Source organism: Plectropomus leopardus, chromosome 19, assembly GCF_026936395.1.
Source record: "Plectropomus leopardus strain MGB_pleo_1.0 chromosome 19, ASM2693639v1, whole genome shotgun sequence".
In the NCBI taxonomy this organism is placed as follows: domain Eukaryota; kingdom Metazoa; phylum Chordata; class Actinopteri; order Perciformes; family Serranidae; genus Plectropomus; species Plectropomus leopardus.
In genome coordinates, this window is record NC_142194.1 from 11,353,855 (window position 1) to 11,373,079 (window position 19,225).

A 19,225-nucleotide genomic window follows, 5' to 3' on the forward strand; every position below is an offset into this window, starting at 1 on the left:
CTCTGTGTTGCTGTTGTTTTGTATAGAAGAATGTCAAATTTTTAAAACGTTTTCCACATATGAAAGATGGACGTTTTCGTGGCAAAAAAAAACATTTGACAATATATGGATATCTCGCTATGAATGAATATATAAAATACATGTTTTGGAGTCAACTTTGACATTAGGGTTACCTCAGGCCACCAGCAGATGAAGAGTGTCCGTGTCGGCTCCTGTAGCTCAGTGACAACACGGCAAAGTACTTTGATCGGAAGCTGCCTGCGGCTAAGCTGCTAGCTTGGCTGATAAGAAGCTAGCTCTCTGGTTTGTTGTGGGTGCGGACAGCCAGGCTGTGATACAGACAGTTGACGTGAGTTACTCTTAAAACAATATTAATCTCCCTTTTTCTGGGCTCAATTTGTCTTTTATACAGCGTTTCTGTTAACATGATAACAGGGGTGGTGGCTGGATTGATTGCTAGTTAGCAGCATCATCGGCTCCGGTTATTCACTGCAGTTACCTCATATGACTTCTCACCTATGTAGTGGTATGCATGACCATTTAACTATTGCCTTTTGCCCATTTGGATAGATAATAACGTTATTATCGTGATCACATATTATGTGTTCAATATGATTATCTAGCAAGCTGAAGCTAGCTGTGAAAAACATGTTTGGAGCCGCAATTGCGAAATGCTAACATTAGCTAACCGACTAGCAAACGTTGAAATGATTTCTACGTTGCTTAGAGACATTTTTATGCAAATAAAATCCCAGGTAAACACATTGAATGCACATTTATGCTGCTGACCTACTATATTTGGTAATATAAACATTTTGTATCAGTGGGAAGCAATCTATATGGTCAAACGTAAGCTATTAGCATCAGGAAATAGTCGGAGGCAGTCTGACAGTAGGGTGTCACCCTGTTGGAGCTAAACTGGAAAGGAGAATTTGAGTTGTGAATTCACATTTCTATGGTGATTAACGAGACCGTGTTAATCCAAAACTGTTATTTTAAGTCATGTATTATTTTTGATGTAGCAGAGTCCCGTTTATCTGTCCAGGATTTGAAACTTAAAGAGGACTATGAAGCTAAAGGAGATCCAGAGGACTGCCCATCAGGCGTGGAGTCCTGCCTCGCACCACCCCATCCACCTGGCCTTAGGGACATCAGCTCAGCAGCTGGATGCCTCTTTCAACACCACAGCTGCCCTAGAGATATTTGAGGTGGATTTTACTGACCCATCTCTGGACATGCAGCTCAAAGGGTCATTACCCACCACGAACAGGTAATTTATACACAAATACGATGCAATATTATGAGGGGTCATGTGGGACATTATTCAGAATTGCCTCTCACATTCACATACACAACTGAAAACCATATACACACACAACTGAAATTATTACACTCACACAACTAAAAGCCAGACATACACACAACTGAAATGCTCTCACACATACAAGTGAAATGCTTTCACACACTCAACTAAAATTATTATGCTTATATACACAACTGAAAACCATTCACACACACACTAGTGAAATGCTCTCACATGATATAGTGAAATGCATTTCCACATGCTGGTTAGAGGTAACTCTGAATAATGTCCCACACAGCCCCTCGTACATTATGATGTCCATATCAGACACTGTAGTGAAGTGATGTGGCTCTAGCCCTTCGATATAATACTGTACTTTTTATTTTAGGTGTCTCAGTTTTACCATATTAACTGTACTGTATATATTATGTTGCCTCAGTATTCTGGTATTAGTCAGCTCTTGTCCTGATAATACAAAACATTTTTAAGGTTTGTCAGCTATCTGCAAGGTAATTCAGCCATCTGGTCACCCCTTTAGATCTACTTTTGATCAAATTATGTTTGTATTGGAGAATATTTTTGTATAGGAAGCAAATATTTGATTGATGTGTAAATCTGACCTTAAATAATGATGCATCTCACATTAAATGGGTTATTTAATTAAAAAATCATACAAGTGAAACTGTTTTTCAAACTTTCTTTCAACTTAATGCTTCTTCTCAGTGAACATGTCTGCTACCTCGCAGGAAATACCTGCTGTTATGTGACTATTCTGTTTGCTCGTTTGCCGTCTATTTATGAAAACACATCATCTCTGTCTGCGTTCCTGTTTCATTTATGTCTGCAAATTATATGATAGTCCTGTCATTGAGAGGTGAAGGGAAAAAATGAAAAGTGATCTGGCTTGATTAATCAGTATTGTGCTGCAGGCCACATACAGTTCATTTTGACAGTCAAGCCGAGGGCCGCTTAAAATTAGTTCAAGGGCCACAGTTGGTCCCCGGGCAGGACTTTGATCATGCATGCTCTAACACCTCTTCCTGACATACTGCAAGTGAGTGAATTGTGACAAATGGAGCGTGAGAAAATGTCCAGATATGATGAGCAACAGCCTCATGCAGGCATCCTGTTTGCTGTCGATCTGAAAATAAGTTGGAACTGGAGCAAGTGTGTGAAACTTTGCTAAAAATAGAGCCAGAGGGAGCAGTTTGTCACCCGCTGATGTGCAGACCCGGTTAGGTCATCTTCATTGGGTAAAACTGAAACAGTCTGATGTTTTCATCACATCCAGTTAGGAAGAGGTGTCAGCCTCGTTTAGTTTTGGAAAAGCATAATTAGTTATTACTTCAAATGATTTGGGCAAAATTTGAGATAATAATAGTAAGGACTGCTTACCTGGTGTTTTATAGCTTGGGTCATTAGCATGCCGTTTGTTACAAATAACTTACGTTACGTTCATATTTTCCAGGTTGCACAGCATCGTGTGGGTGAATTTTGGAATGGGAGCGGATGGTACTGGAGGGAGACTGGTTGGTGGCAGTGAAAATGGCACATTAACTGTATATAACCCAGAGGTCATAATGAACTCCGGAGCAGAGGCAGTAGTGGGACAGTCTGACAAGCACACAGGACCCGTCAGAGCACTCGATTTTAACCCTTTTCAGGTAAATGTCTACAGTCAACATCGTCTATGTCCTAAGAGACACTTTTAACAGAGGGACTGTTCTTGCCTGTACTGTTGTACGCATTATTAATCTCTGAATGTTTCCTCTTCCAGAGTAATCTCCTCGCATCAGGAGCAAATGATTCAGAGATATATATCTGGGATCTGAACAACTTTAGCAGTCCGATGACACCAGGAGCAAAGACACAGGTTTGTGCAGGATTCAGAGACCGTAGTTTAAATGAACATGTACATAGAAAGTTGACTTCTTGTTTTGATCCTGACCTCATTTACCGTTCCAGTCAAAGCACAAAATTGAAACCACAACCGGCAGCTTTCATCTTGTTTCGTAACCTTTGTAGTTTCGTGTGTGAGTAAAAGTCACAGACAAAGAAAGCTTTGATGATGGTTTCTGTTTCATGTGGTATGTTGTGTAAATTCCCGTTGGGGTTAATGATGCTTTGGTACATTGGCATTTTCTTTATAAAATGAAACTTTTCCATTTATTCATTAAATTCATAAAAATAGTTTAACCTTACTGAATATATTGACCCTACATCACTACCAGCTGCGTTCTCTTAAAGTTTTCTTTTTTTTTTTATAGGTGCATTGTTTGCATGGCACAGAGCTTGTGGTATTGTCATTTGAATATCTGTCTCTCTCAGGTTTGTTTTGACAGTAACAGCCTTTGTCTCTTCTTCCAGCCTGCTGAGGACATCAGCGTTGTCTCCTGGAACAGGCAGGTCCAGCACATCCTGGCCTCGGCCAACCCCAGTGGGAAAGCAGTCGTGTGGGACCTGAGGAAGAACGAGCCCATCATCAAGATCAGCGACCACAGCAACAGGGTCAGTGGCTTTAATGCGAAAAAAAAAAGTTTGTCTTTCGTGAATCAATCAACGAGTCTCATCAGCCCCACTTTAGCAACATTTTCAGACAGTTTTATATTTCTATAGCATTTACTCACAGGCTTTGTCTGTTTGTACACATCGACCACAGCATGACAATCAATGCAGAGTCTGATTAGTCATATAGCATCAGAACAATGGCTCAATATCAGACTCTAAGATTTGTTTTTAGGAGTTCTTGTCACCAAGCCATTAATGGCTTGAAATGAGATTACACATGAAAATAATGATAATGATAAATAAATGGTATAGTAGTTTTCTATTTTTAAAAAATCCCAAGAATTCAAAATCTTTGAAAATATGCCACCAATATTTCACTACACCCAACTCCAAACTCAAGGGTTGACCCAGCTACCATTATTGTTTTTAATATGTGGTTTGACAAGTACTCAAAAGTACTCAGTCCAGTACTCAGTACTCAGGTAACATTATTACTGAGAGTGTCACAATTCTCCAAATCCACATCATTTTGACTTTCGATTCGAAGGTCCTGATTTGATTGAGTTTTTGATTTAAATATTCTTCATTGTTAGACTATCAACTCTTTATGTGTAAAGATGAAGACCCACATTTCCATTTCCAAATTCTTCTTTGCAAAGACAGACTACATGGTATCAAGCGTGACTTAACCGCCATAATGTGGGGTGAATTTACCACACTATGGCCATATGGTCAAATTTAAATAATTTAACTTGTTCTTCCAGATCCGGATCGCTTTCCCAGTCAGATCTATTTATTCATAATGCCTGCAAATATGTCCTGCTATATTTTTCATGTTGCCTGAGGTGGTGTATGGTATCCACATAGAGTAGCCGACAAACTATTTTTTCTGTCAACGATGCATTTGTTGTCGGCGTAACTGACAGGGTTGGCATAATGTTGCCTCACCAGTTATTTTAGTAAAGCAGGATTTTTTCCAGTTTTGTTGTACCTCCATCGTCGCTGACTCAGGCAGTGGCTATGGCATCTCAAAGTTCAGCTGCAGGCAACCAATAAGGTATGCTGTGTTGTCTTTGAAGTGCAGTTTCTTTTGTTCTTCAGATGCACGCAAGTAAGTGGTGTAAACCAAAAAAAAGAATAAAGGATATTAGGAGAATTGCTAATCCCGCTTTTGGTTTTGATGATAAAAATTAAAAGCTAATTTTGATCAATTTTTGCTTTAAAATTGGAACTGTGACACCCCTCATTATTAAAAAATCAATTTTTATCATCCTAAGTCTCATCTGTTATGTGATTTCAGATGCACTGTTCGGGAATGCTCTGGCATCCTGACGTGGCCACACAGTTGGTGCTGGCCTCTGAAGATGACCGACTGCCAGTCATCCAGATGTGGGACCTCCGTTTTGCCACATCGCCCCTTAAAGTCCTTGAGAACCACACAAGGTGAGGCTTGAACAGATTGTCCTCATTAAACTTTGTACTCATGTTGCTGAATATACTGAATGTACTTTCTTTTGGTGTTTTTTTCTTAAAGGGGAATTTTGTCCATATCTTGGAGCCAGGCTGATGCTGAGCTCCTACTGAGTAGCGCTAAAGACAACAGGATCCTCTGCTGGAATCCAAACACTGGAGAGGTTTGTGGTATCAATGGCTGCTTCTCTATTTGCCTCATTATAGAGACGTGACAGCTTCTTATGTGCCTTTTTCTTCATCTTAGGTCATTTATGAGCTTCCAACAACAAACCAGTGGTGCTTTGACGTCCAGTGGTGCCCCAGGAATCCAGCCCTACTTTCAACAGCCTCATTTGATGGCAGAATCACTGTGTACTCTGTGATGGGAGGCAGCCTGAAGGCTCAGCAGCAGAGCACAGCCGATAAGGTGATGGCTCTTAATGTTGCATGTATTCAATCCTAAAGGCTGTGTGCCGGGCTGCATTGTTTGTCCAGAAGATGGTGCTAAAGTGAAGGGATTAAATATATTACTAATGAAGAACTTTTTGTAATTAACACACATGTAGAATATAACATTGAGTTTTAGCGATAGTTGCATGATTGCCTCAAATTTCAGAGTTTAATTGCATGAAGCAGGGCTTCAGTTAATGGTGGTTTACATCACTTATTGATATGCAGATTACTACAAAATGTTTACAAAATGTTCGAAAAATAGTTAAAAATGTCCTTCACAGTTTCACAAAACACAAGTTGACATATATAAATCATTTTTTTGTCTGACCAGCAGTCTAAAGACTACAAAAAAAATGTTGATGTATCCAATTGAGAAGCTAAAACCAGTCAAATTTGACCATTTTTGCTTCATCAATTTGCCTGACTAAATGTTTCAGCTCTACTCCAAAGCATTGTGCTTGTTTTAAACTTTTTTCAATTTTATTGAACAGATATCCTCCTCATTTGATTCAATGGATCCCTTTGGTACGGGGCAGGTGCTGCCTCCCCTGCAGGTTCCTCAGCCTTCAATCCAGGACACCATAGTCCCCCCTCTGAAGAAGCCACCGAAGTGGGTGCGCAGGCCAGTGGGGGCTTCCTTTGCTGTAAGTGCAACATTAAAATATTTCATAAGCATGTTAAAGGAATGGTTCATATTTTTTAAGCAGGATTGTATGAGGTATTTATCCATAGTATTATCGACAGTAGATGGCGGTTGGCAGTTTGGAGAAGCAGGCAGGAGTACGGCCATGGAAGGAGAATCTGTGCTCGCTTTAAAGCGATCTGTTATCCCCACCATGGGGGGTTATAATATTTTGGCTCATCACACACACACACACACACACACACACACACACATCCCTGTCATAGACACAACCCCACTCCTGAACCAATCTATTTTTTTCAATCTATTGAATCCCTGAGAAACACCCGTACACGTACCAGACTTGACAGTATTCAAGTAGCTCACAGGCATTTATGAGCAATATATTTTGGCTTTTTCTCATTTTAGTCTTGATGAAACTGAACTGAGGTGAATAATATTAGTTTGGGGATCTTTTTGTGGTTAAACAGTTTCTCTATCATTGTTTTTTCCTTTACTTGAACTATTAATACACTTAATTGAATTGAGATCTACCTGTTGGGGCTTTTTATTGTTTGTTGGCCTGTACTGGAGGCAGTGGTAGACCAGTAACTCCTGTGTTCTGTGATGTAAAAATACTGTTTTTGTCAGTAGAGTCTGGTGGCTTAGCGTAGAATACAGCTTCCCCATGGGAAAGTGCTGTCTGAGGGCATAGTAAAGCATTGAAAATATTCTATATAGTGTACACTTAACCTGGTATTATTTTTTTTTCACTGCAGGTAATATACACTGACTATGGGTAATAACTGTTACATCCCCACTTAAGAAGATCCAAACCATTTCTATTAATGCAAATGTTGTCAAAATACCAGTAAGAACTTTCTCCCCTTTGAGATGAATCTGTTGTTGGTTTTTCCTCAGTTTGGTGGAAAGCTGATAACCTTTGAGAATCCCAAGATGCCTCCAGTGCAGAGCCCCCAGCCTGTCCCCAGGCAAGTGTTTGTGAGCCAGGTTACCACGGAGACGGAGTTCCTCCAGCGCTCGAGGGAGCTGCAGGCGGCGCTGCAGGCGGGCTCCTTCAACAACTACTGCCAGGCCAAGATTCAGGCCGCCAAGTCCGACGCTGAGCAGGACATATGGAAGTTCCTTCTGGTGGGTCCTTATGTCATCTTTATATTGAGACTTAAACATTAAAATCTGTCAATCTTTGTGGTGTAATTTTGTTTTTAACATCTGCTCTGTTTACAGGTAAACTTTGAGGACGAAGCCCGCGTTAAATTCCTCAGACTTTTGGGTTTTAGCAAAGATGAGCTGGACAAAAAGGTATTCTGCCTCCGATTTATTAATGTGGCTGTTTGCTGATATCTGTCGTAGATATATAAATGTATATTTTACGTGTTGGCTGTAAAATGTTGTTTTCATTCAGATTTCAAAATGCCTGGGGAAGAGTTTTCAGCCCAATGGACATGGAGTCGATGCCAAAGATCTGGCAGAAAAGATGCAGCGACTCTCCACTGAGGTCAGCAAGTCTGCACACAAAATGTTAATTCGCAATAATTTTGCTATTTGCACACAAAGTCTTGCAGCTCTTGTTTACTGAAAATGTTCTTTTTTCTTATTTCCAGAGATCTGATGTAGCAACTGTGGTAGGTGATGCTAGAACCTCAGGTTCTGTGTCACCTGCAGACTTCTTTAGCCAGACGCCAAAGGAAAACTCCAACTTCCAGATACCTGTAACATGTGGTAAAATCCCTCATAAATACACAAAACGAATATTGTGATTAAAACACACATTATTAATTGTTTATTCATCTTAGATCCTGCAGTTTGTGTTGCTGGGTTGTTGATTAATGACCTTGTTGTTCTTTAAAGATACTGATGGTTTGATAAGCCAGGCGCTGCTGGTTGGTAACTTTGAGGGAGCCGTGGATCTGTGTCTGAATGACGGTCGTTACGCTGAAGCCATCCTGCTGTCCATCAGTGGAGGAGAGGAGCTGCTCAAGAAAACTCAGCAGAAATACTTAAGCAATCAAAAGAACAGCATTTCAATGGTGAGTGGACGTTTGGTTCTGTCTCAGTCGCTGCAGTGAATCACAGGAGGAACATTTGATTTAATTTGTTCCCAACTGCAGCTCATTTCATCAGTGGTGACCCAGAACTGGAGGGACATTGTGCAAAGCTGCGAGTTGGACAATTGGAAGGAGGCTCTGGCCGCTCTGCTGACCTACGCTCACCCTGAAGATTTTGCCCGTCTGTGTGGTAAGTTGCTCACAAGTAGAGTAGCACATTGATCGTGCTGAAGCTTGTCTTGCTTCCAGGCAATTTATACTGTTTTAGGAGTACTTGTTTTACTTGCTGAATAACATTTTTTGATTGTTTTCATCCTCCCTGCTCTCATTCAGCGTCCCTTGTGTCTTTATAGCAATAATCTTTGAGATTTTCATCTAAACAAATGTCTGTCATATCAGTATCCATCACCACATGGGTAACTCAGTTTTGGTTGAACCAAGGGTCCACTGGTGAAAGTATTGCAGTATTTATATATTTGCAGTATTAACTGGGTGTCTGTGGCAACATTGTGGAGAAAAGGCCATATTGGGGACAGGACGCATGCTGTGTCTTGAACCGTTTGGAAAGAAAGCAAGGATAGGCACAGGGTGGTACTCCTGTGCCTAATTTGTGCCAGCTTTTAAGGGTGCGGAGGCAAGCTGCGTCTGAGGTTACAAGCGACAATAACCAGCTCCGTATCAGAGCCAGTTTACCAGAAAGAAAGTGTAGATTAATCCTAAAAAGTTCTCAGGGCGCAGCCATCGGGGCCCTAAAAATGAGGCCCCCGGGGAACTCTTGCTTGCTATGACGGTGTCTTTCTAGCTTTTGAGTTTGCAAAAAACGCAGCAGGTGTGCAGGCCCTTAAGTTACTGTTATTACAAACAGTAACATTTTCTGATGATAATTCTACATTAATATTTATTTGCTGTAAATTACATTCACTTGAATGTGTATAACTAAGACCTTTTTATACTTTTTACATGGAATGTATTGCTGTTTTCTTTCTTGTGCTCTCAGGGCATGTCTTTTATGTATTTTATGGTGAAAATGAAGGCAGATTTTTACATTTGTCAATAATAAACTTAGCGTAAAGTTGATCTCTGGCCTTAGATGAAGACCTGCAGGTGACAGGCTGCACACCTTCAACGGAGCCACTTCGCTAACTCCTTTCCCTGTGCTCTTCTGTTCACGGGCTCATGCCATGCGCAGCATAAAATCAGTTTCTGGTTGCTCACAGAATGATGGAAAAACAAACAGTTGCCAAATCAGCCAGGACTGACATATTTGAGATTGACACTTGACCACTGTGTAATTCTGTAATGCTTCTCTATAGATACCCTGGGAGGCCGGTTGGAGCATGAGAAGACCGAGAAGCGCTGCCTGCAGGCCTGTCTGTGTTACATCTGCTCTGGGAACATTGAGAAGCTGGTGGAGTGCTGGGCGCTGCACAGAGACTGCTCCTCCCCTCTGGGTCTAGAGGTATAATCTGTGTAAACTTTGCAGTATTTTGCAAAATGCTGTTTTAACTACCCTACTGCACTAAACATAAAAGCACAAGTGAAATATGAGTTGTTTTTATGTGCCACCACATCTGCAAATGATCAACAGGTAAAATAGTACCTGAGGAAATGTTGTTTTCGTGGTTATTACTGATTTGTACTTTGCAGCGTGTCTCAAGTGTCTATCAGAAGGATCCCACTCATATAATGACGACAGGGATGAATTAGGAATGGCTGCTAGTGCTGACATGCAACCTGTTGTTTCAGTTTGAGAAGAACTTCTAAGAGGATTTTTACGAGCTGCCTTTGCAGCCTAAAGGTAAGAGCACTTAAAAATGTAGCAGCCATACTGACGTGTGTCTTTTCTTTGTGCCTCTGTGTATTTTTCCAGGATCTGGTTGAAAAAGTAATGATGCTACGCAAGTCAATCGAACGCCTCCGCAACAGCGAGGTAGCAGTCCAGAGCCCGATCCTGGCCGAGAAGCTAACCTGCTACGCTGGGATACTGGCTGCAGAGGGCAGTCTGGCCACTGCAATGACCTACCTGCCTGAGAACTCAGATCAAGTAAAAGACATAGTAGTAACCGAATTTCAGAACCCAGAATTCATGGTTTTGCTCCATGCTTGATTCTGATAAATACCTTTCTGTATTTGAACAATTTTGTCTCCCCAGGCTGGGATCAAGATGCTGAGAGACAGGCTGTTTCACGCTCAGGAAGAGGCTGCCGCCGCACAGCAGCCTCAAAACTCCTTCAACAGAGTCAACGTGTCCACAGCCAAGCCCACGCCTGCTGCTCAGGCTCCTGCACCAAAAGCACAAATTATGGTATGGATCTATTAGCATTAAATCAGTCGCGTATTTTGTGAAATATCTTTCCTGTTGGTAGACTGTAACTAAGTGCATTTACTTAAATACTGTATTTAAGCACAAATTCAAGGTGCTTGCAAGTGTTTTCATTTTATGCAACTTAATACTTGTATTCCACTACATCTCAGGGTTATTTTTTTACTTCACTACATATGTCTGACAGTTTAATTTACTTTTTTAGAATACAATTTTCAAAAAAAAAAATAGAAAAAAAATCTAGGGAAAAAGAAAATAGCCAGGGAAAAACTATATTTCTAATTATCATAATTACATATTTAAAATTATGTTACAGAATTATTGTTGTTAATAGTATTATTTTTAAACACTTTTTCATGGTCATTTACTTGTATGTATTTTGTAATACTTCTCTTTTTCAGGTAATTTTTTAGTCCTTTTCATTGATTTCTTGCAAATTTTTCTTTTTCTGTTGCTTGTTGACTTCTCATGTTTTTGACAGAAATAGAGCCAAATTGCTCAGGTTTTAAAGGGGTTAAATGGTTTTGAATGCAGGCAAATGCATGCATTTTTACTTGTAGAGGAGTATTTTCACAGTGTGTATTAGTCCTTTTACTTAAGTAAAAAATCTGAATGGCTCTTTCACCACAGGTCTTTCCTGTATAATGTGGACCTTTTCTTTAAAACATTATTTTTTCTCGACTGTAGAGTCAGTACCAGCCCTCTGCTCCTCCCCAGGCTGCCCAACAGCAGCCTCCTATGCCATCATTTTTTAACCCACAAGCTCCAGCCAACACCGGGCCTGGTCTGCCGCCGCCTTCTCATGTACTGCCGCCCAGTGCAACCCGCCCTGCTTTGAGGCCTTCCTACCCCCAACATCCTGCTCCGGCTCCAGGTTTGCCTTTTTTTTTTCTACTTTCAGGTGTTTCAGACTGATTTTATTTGATGCACCCTAAATTAACTTTTCCTTTCCCAGGTTTCCTTCCTCATCAGCCATTCCAGCCTCAGCCTATGCCCATCGGCGGACCCTCAGGCTTCCCTCCAGGTCCTTCTATGCCAGCTGCTAACTTATCAGGACCGCCACTACCGCCTCCGTCATCGAACCCTGGAGGCATGCCCCCGATGCCCAGCCCCGGGGTTCCACCGACGAGCTTCATGCCGACTACCTCTTTACCGTCAGGCCCCATGGTGCCCAGCTCCCAACCCGGAGCCCCGGTTCCCCTGTACCCAGGGGGCCCCCACAGCCAGGGGCCTGCACCCCCTATGGCATCTGGTCCCTACGCGCCTCTCGGATCAGGGTACCCACAGGGAGGCCCCGGAGCTCCTGCTGTAAAGCCCTTCTCTGCCCCTGCTGTTGCTCCTCCGCCCACAGGTAAACATCACTTTGATTTCTAGAGACAGATCAGATGTTAACGGCAATCTGTTGTTGTTTGTTACTGAATCCTGTTCAGCTGTCCACCTCATCTGACTTTCAGGATACTTTCCCTGGCTGAATTCCCAGTGTGATCAAGGTGACAGGGTTGGATATGGAATACGAGTGTTTTGAAACATACACCTGAGAGACCAGAAAAAAAAAACACAAAAAAAATCCCACAGAGATTAGTTTGCACTCACTGTACAAGGTTTCCTTTGTTTTTCTGGTCACTCAGTGTATTTTGGGTGGTGTTTGCTTGTGCCGCTATATGCTTTAGGGAAAGGAAGTGACTAAATATAGCTGTATGGATTTCAGCTGAAAAAACAGTAAACAAAACCACAGTTTCCACGCTTAAATCAAGATGCTGTGGGTTTTATTTTGGATCATACAGCGCTGACTTTTTTTTTTAGGAAAAACATAAACAGTTACATGTTAACAGTAAAGACATTCTCAATTAATACATATAGTTTAAGCTCAAAAAGACCTTTATGAGATGCTGTTCGTTATTCAGCATCAGGATAGTGTTTCTGCTGAGTGAATATGAGGTTGCCGCCTCAATATTTGCCCATATGTGCAGTTTTGTTGCTGAAATCTTGGCTTAATGATATGTTCTTGCCTTGTATACTAACCTTGGTTCAAACAAATTGTCTTGTGTAGACAATTGTTGACTCCTTGAATGTAACCAGAGGAAAAAAAATCCAATTAGTCATTTAAATGTTCACCCATCTTGCGATTTAGGACCCCAAGAAGGCTGGAACGACCCACCAGCAGTACGAGGTGGACCCCGGAAGAAGAAGGTACAGGTTCATTTATCACATTCAAAATAGTCTTTTAGCTCAATTCTGTCCCATCCCAGCAATATTTCCTTTAAATTAAAATAAATTTGAATAATATGCTTGCAGTTACAAGGTTCCTATCCCCCTGTTAAAAGAATTAAGAACTAAATTCATAGAAACTGAATGAATAGAAATGTTTATCTTTCCACTTAACCCCTTTTAACAGTACAAGTACTCCTTGGGGTGCAAATATCACTGGTTGGAAATTACTGCTCCAGTATACATAGCACAGTACTGTGTAGTATTAGTAGTGGCAGTAATGGGCAAAGTTAGATAATTCAGCCCATCAGGACTTCTTTTTAAATAATGTATTTATGTATTGTTCATTCATAAAGCCGCACTGATAAATATTTGATTAGTAATATTGAGTTCAATGACTGGATGTGATGTGAATGAGGTGGTGCAGAGTGCCAAACCCTCAGAGAGTGAACACTCTGTGCTCATTAACCTAATTTCCAGCAGCAGGGGGCGGATGTTTTCAGCAAACAAGCTCTGTGAAACCTGCTACCTGTTCAACAAATAAAAGCAGACAAAGTCCGTACAGTTGATTTGCCTCAAAGTGACCAAAAAGTCAATAAATTACTTCAAGTGTAGTTCAGTTTTGGTGTTTTTTTAACATTCCTCTTACTGATTGGACGTGTCTCACTGTTGTGTGTTCGCAGGTGCCTGATAACTACACTCCACCAGCTCCCATCACTGCCCCTGTGATGGGATTCCCTGTGGAGGCCCCTCAGCCTCACGACCACGCCCAAGTCCCACCTGGAGCCCCCCAGGAGCCCAGCGTGCAGGTTGGTGTGCGACAAAGGAGCTGTTATCTGAACTCTAAACCCACAAACGCGTCAACACCTTGTGTTTGTGTCCTTGTTTTGCTCAGCTCCTGCAGCAGCTGCCAGCAGAGAGGGTGGAGCAGAAAGAAATCCCAGCTGAACACATGGTCCTTAAATCCACCTTTGACAGTCTGGTGCAGCGCTGCCAGCTCGCTGCAGGAGACCCTGTAAGTCTCACTGTGTGTGTGTGCGTGTGTGCGCTATATTTGAAATGCTTGCATTGACTAAAGGACAATGTTTGGCTTTTATTGGCTGTAAAATGGCAAATGTTTCCTTTTCAGCAAACAAAAAGGAAACTTGATGACGCAGCCAAACGTTTGGGATACCTGTATGACAAGCTGAGAGAGCAGTCGGTAAGAAATTATTACACGCATGCAGCGTTTCCAACAAAAACCACAAGAGGATGGATTTACCTCTTCTAATTAGCTAAATGACACATACAATTTTATTCATGCAGTATCCTCTAATAAAAACAAAAGCGTAAAAGATAGGGTGCTTGTGATACGGGGAGAAGCCAACACTGTTCCTTTTACCCACACTGCAGTCAAAATACTCAAAATCGGTAAAGTGTGCACGGAAAGGAGGGACTATCCACAGACACAGGTTAAAAGTAGAAATAAAAAATGCTAAAAGGGGCTGCCAAATGTACTTATGTGGCTGTTAATGTAGTTGGGTGGCCCATCCAAGTTAACTATACTTGTAGTAAATACTATAAAGGTGTCCTGCAGGGATCTGTTTTAGAGCTAGATCTTATTTTCTATTTTTCTAAATGACTTATATGAATAAATCCAGCTTTGAATCAAGCCCGTAAGCTCTTGCAGGAGGCTTTTCAGTCTTTGCAACTTTCCTTAGTTAGATTAAAACCGATCGTTAATTCAGAAAAGACCAAATAACTTCACGAATGCTCGCTCTAAAGCAGCTAATACCACTGCCTTGACATCAGGGGGTACATGTATAGAAAGAGTCATTTCCTACAACTATCTGACCATATATTCATGAAAAGTTGACGTGTGCATGTTGATAATCGAAAAATCTTACACTGAAAGTGAGTTTTTCTCCATTAATAATAATAATAATCTTTTTTAAAATCCATTTGAGACCAGGAAGAAAACTTTGAAAAGCTAATTTCTATCTGTACTAGATTATGGAAATGTGGTTTACATGCATGCAGACCTCATCCATCTAAAAAATATTGGATTCTGCATATCAAGCTGCATTATATTTTGTTACCAAAGCAGACTCACACATTCAACATTGCATTTTTGATAAATCTTTAGTGTCATTTTCTCTGTACCAGATGAGAAAAATACACATGTTGGTGTTTATTGTTTGGTAAACTCCCTACATGCATCTCCAGCCTTTTATCCTTTCATACAGCAGCTACAGCACTCAGGTCTACGAATTAGAGTCTTTTAAAGGTCTTCAGGGCGCACTGGTCACACCGCTCTCTCTTTTTATGCACCCTGGGCAGAGAATGAGCTGCATATTCCATTACGTTAGAAGTACTCTCTTCTTCGAATACCTTTAAAGGTCTGTTACAAACTGCCCTGAAGGAAACTTGTTACCGTTTTACATAATCCTTGACTTAGGAGGAATGTGTTGTAGATATCACAGGCATGGACTGTGTGCCTCGTCTCTTTTCTATTTCCCTTGTGTTGCTTGTATATAGCGATATCTCAAGAACGTCTTTCAAATTTGGCACTAATGTCCATTTTTGACTCTTTTGGTAGTGAAAGTTATAAGTCACTTTGACCTCGTCTATCTCATTCATGTGAAGACTATATCTCAAGAACACCTAGAGGGATTTTTTTTTTTTTTTTCAAATTTGGCACTAACATCCAGTCAGACTCGAGAATAAATTTTCTAAGATTTTGGTGGTCAAAGGTCAAGGTCATTGTGACCTTGCATTTGTCTCATTCTAGTGAACGTAATATCTCAAGGACACCTCCAGGGAATTTCCTCAAATTAGGCACAAACGTTTGTGGATGAACTGATTGGATTTTGGTGGTCTAAGGTCAAGGTCACTGTGACTTTGCTTTATCTTATTCTTGTGAACGCTATATCTCAAGATGGGCTTTAGGGAATTTCCTTCAGTTTGGCACAAACGTAAACTTCTTGTACTCAAGAATAGAGTGATTCGAATTTAGTCACTGTGACCTCATGAAATGATTTTGGCCATAACTCAAGAACTCATAGGTTTATTTTGAAAGAATTTCACCTACATTTCCAAAATGATAAAATGCTGAAGTTTGAAATTTTATGCCTTAAAGGTCAGCTCATCATAACGTTCTGCAAAAAAACACTTTTCTTGCCGTTATCCGATGTCATATCTCAGGAACAGAAGGGGAGACATTTGGTTGGATACTAAATTGGTGACACTAATCTTTGGTGTCCACCTTAAAAATGTGCTGATGATAGATCTTTGCTGCCAGGGGAAGTTTGAAACTGTAACTCCACTTTGAGTGGTTCACAGAAGCATACAGCGACAAAGCGGTGATTTTGGTTCAGTTTTTGAACACGTCACGGACCTAACATCAGGTGCCACATAATATCACGCATCACTGTTTCCCTGCCAATCTCTCAGCTCTCTCACAACATCCTGAACGGGCTTCATGAGATCAGCCGCTGTGTGGCGAGCCAGAACTACCAGCGGGGCCTGGAGGTCCACACCCAGGTGGTCAGCAGCAGCAACTTCAGCGAGATCTCCGCCTTCATGCCCATCCTCAAGGTGGTCATGACCATCGCCAACAAGCTGGGCGTCTAACCCCCCCTCCCCTGGGGGACACTACCAACCAGACTTCAGTGTTATCATATTGTTATATATGTATTTATTTCTTTTTGACCTGATGATGCGCTTTGATAACGAGAATAATAACTGATGATATTGCAGATTGTGGTCTTCATCACTCCATACATATTCCTTCCCGGAGGCTGATTTTGGGGGCAGTTGAGGTGGATTTTTGTAGTCGATGTTGCCGTGGTAATTTTATGATAAAAATGAATGTATTCTGAAAGTTGTGATTCTGTGTAAATTCAACAGTTGATGTAAAATACGAAGTTTGAATCAAGGCGGTGTTTGTAAAAGTAGTTACATTTTTCATAGTCCGCATTACACTCGACACCCGCGTGTGTATTTCCTCTGATAACTTCTGATTGAATACATGCAGTGCTTCAACTGCAGAAATAAAATTTAAAAAAAAACATCTGGGACGAGCAGCTTCTTAAAATGGCGAGAATAAAAACTTTGGTTGCACTTGCTGTCTATCCTGTTGGTGTAGTTTGTACGAGGGAGAAAACGCGCCATGTTCTTTCTACTGTGTGTCATTTCACGCATCGAGAAAACACTGTAACATAAATACTGATTGTTCTCCCCACCTGCTGTAACAGATTGTGTCCAGTTGATTGTGCCATGAGGGGCTTTTGGGCCAAAGCACTGCAGAAGAATGCCATACAGTGATTGTCAAGATGCTGTCTATTTAATTTGTTCTTAATTTTGTGTTAAATGAGCTCTTTTAGCACTGTTACTTCCTGATAGCTTGTGTGCGACTGACATTTTTCTTTTTCCCCTCAGAACTGCTTCAGTGTGCATGTTTCTCTGCTGAGTTCGCACGGCAGCTCATAAACAAAAATTACATTAATTTATGATGAACTGCAAATGAATTGACATCCATGCTCTGTTAAAGATGCTTTCACACATCGATCTATAACTCTGGACTACTTTTTTTTTTTTTTAAATCATATTTGTTTTAGATTAGATCATATGATGAACTTAACTGACCTGAATAATGAAAACATGATATTTTTCAGAGGTTTGAAGCTGGACATAAAGCTGGATAGTTTGGTGTATCATGGCAGCAGAAGGCAGTAAAGTGCCTCTGTGCTCATTTTGGTTGCACAGATATTTATACAATCCATGTTGCTTACTTTACTCATTTCGGTATCTTTTTCAAATAAAACTTCACTTCAAAGGTTTGGGGACTTGATTCATTTCTTAAAGGTCATTTTCTTGTCATTTTTCTACCATACTCTTGCTGTCCTCCAATGTTTTTGAAAGAAATCAAGCTGATTTATTCAGGTTTCAAAAGGCTCAGGAACATGTCAGTTTCCATTTTTAACAGTAGATGGTGCTCTGTTTAACCGGTCATTCATTCACTTTTTTTTTTTTTTGCTGCATAACTACAACACAAGAGGCTCCACCTCATCACAGTGCATCTCCACCCACAGTTGACTACTTTATCTGCAGCTCTGTTTTCCAATTTTTACCAAAAGCACTTGAAAGCACCAAATGTTGAATTTATACTCAGAGCTCGAGGTGGCGTGTCATGACGACACATTTGTGATTTCATGTTACATCATGAGGGTGTGATATGTCAGTTTACAAGCTGGCACAGGTGCTTCACATGCCCTGACCCCGATTGGTCCAGCAGGATCATATGTGAGGAGCTCGCTGCTGATTGGTCGGGTCGGAGTCAGACGCTTTGAGCGGCGTGGCGTGAATGTTTTGGGGTTTTTTGTGAACTGCAGTAACCTCCCGGCATGTCCGTGTGGGGTGATGGTAATATAATGCAACTTCATCTCACATCACACCACGCGCTGGCGTCCTGACTCATGCTGTACTAGCTGTTTATTGGACACTGTGTCTTCAGGAGTTTAAAAAGTCTGCAGTGTGTAACCCTGACATGCTAACCTACAATAGCTCCCAAAGTTTTCACCTTTTCTGCATCAGTTCTCCACTTGACCGTTTGAAACCTGAAATATTGCCCTATTTAAAAAAAAAAAAAAAAACATGGGATGAGAACAAGAAATGGCCAAAAATATCAAGACTGTTAAAAGTTAAAAAAGAAAATTAATTAAAAAAAAAAAAAAAACATTGAGCAAGTAGTGGAAAGAACAAAAATATTATTTTTCCCTGTAACATAATTTAATTTTTTTTTTAAATACATCTAATAATCCCCACTCCTCCTATCTAATTGTTAGGCCATTTTCTTTTCAACTTTTACTATTTTTTTCTTTCTTTTTTTTGCAATTTGCAGGACATTTCTTGTCAAGTTACTAGATTTTTTTTGTTTTTAAAAGAGATATAATCAATACCCTCAAGATTCAGAGGTTTAAATGGTTGTGAAAAGTGTGTGAATCCTGCACAATAAATATAATGTTGCTAATTGAATTGAAGTTTTACAGTACTGCTACATGTGGTATTGCTACTTTTACTAGTGAGCAGTGTGGCAAAACATAACCATGCTGGGAAAATTATATAAACACTTTTGTTTTTGCTCTCGTTTTTCATGACTCGTAATAAAAGAGCACTTTTTAATGCACACGAAAGACTTAATTATCTTAACTTTTGTGCAGAAATGTGTTAAAAATCTATGTGAGTAAGCACTTATCCTTTGCCAGGATAATCCAGCCACCTGACAGGTGCGGCACATCAAGAGGCTG

The 19,225-nt window shown here is 40.6% G+C and overlaps 1 protein-coding gene across 2 annotated transcripts; it reads left to right on the forward strand.

Moving 5' to 3' along the window:
- The first annotated feature begins 193 nt into the window (after window positions 1-193).
- On the forward strand, window positions 194-17,758 carry sec31b (SEC31 homolog B, COPII coat complex component). 2 transcript variants are annotated; one of them, XM_088070104.1, is made up of 26 exons: window positions 194-349; window positions 1,046-1,270; window positions 2,772-2,967; window positions 3,081-3,176; window positions 3,671-3,811; window positions 5,112-5,254; window positions 5,346-5,445; window positions 5,529-5,690; window positions 6,208-6,360; window positions 7,260-7,490; window positions 7,587-7,661; window positions 7,765-7,857; window positions 7,964-8,081; window positions 8,211-8,389; window positions 8,471-8,597; window positions 9,721-9,866; window positions 10,278-10,451; window positions 10,560-10,712; window positions 11,418-11,604; window positions 11,686-12,081; window positions 12,185-12,220; window positions 12,862-12,920; window positions 13,622-13,747; window positions 13,834-13,953; window positions 14,068-14,139; window positions 16,371-17,758. In XM_088070104.1, the coding sequence occupies exons 2-26, from the start codon at window positions 1,068-1,070 to the stop codon at window positions 16,548-16,550; spliced, it is 3,666 nt and encodes a 1,221-aa protein (XP_087926230.1). In that variant the 5' UTR covers window positions 194-349; window positions 1,046-1,067; the 3' UTR covers window positions 16,551-17,758. The 2 variants fall into 2 exon arrangements, with proteins under 2 accessions (XP_087926230.1, XP_042363579.1); XM_042507645.2 differs by lacking the exon at window positions 12,185-12,220.
- The last annotated feature ends 1,467 nt before the right edge of the window (window positions 17,759-19,225 follow it).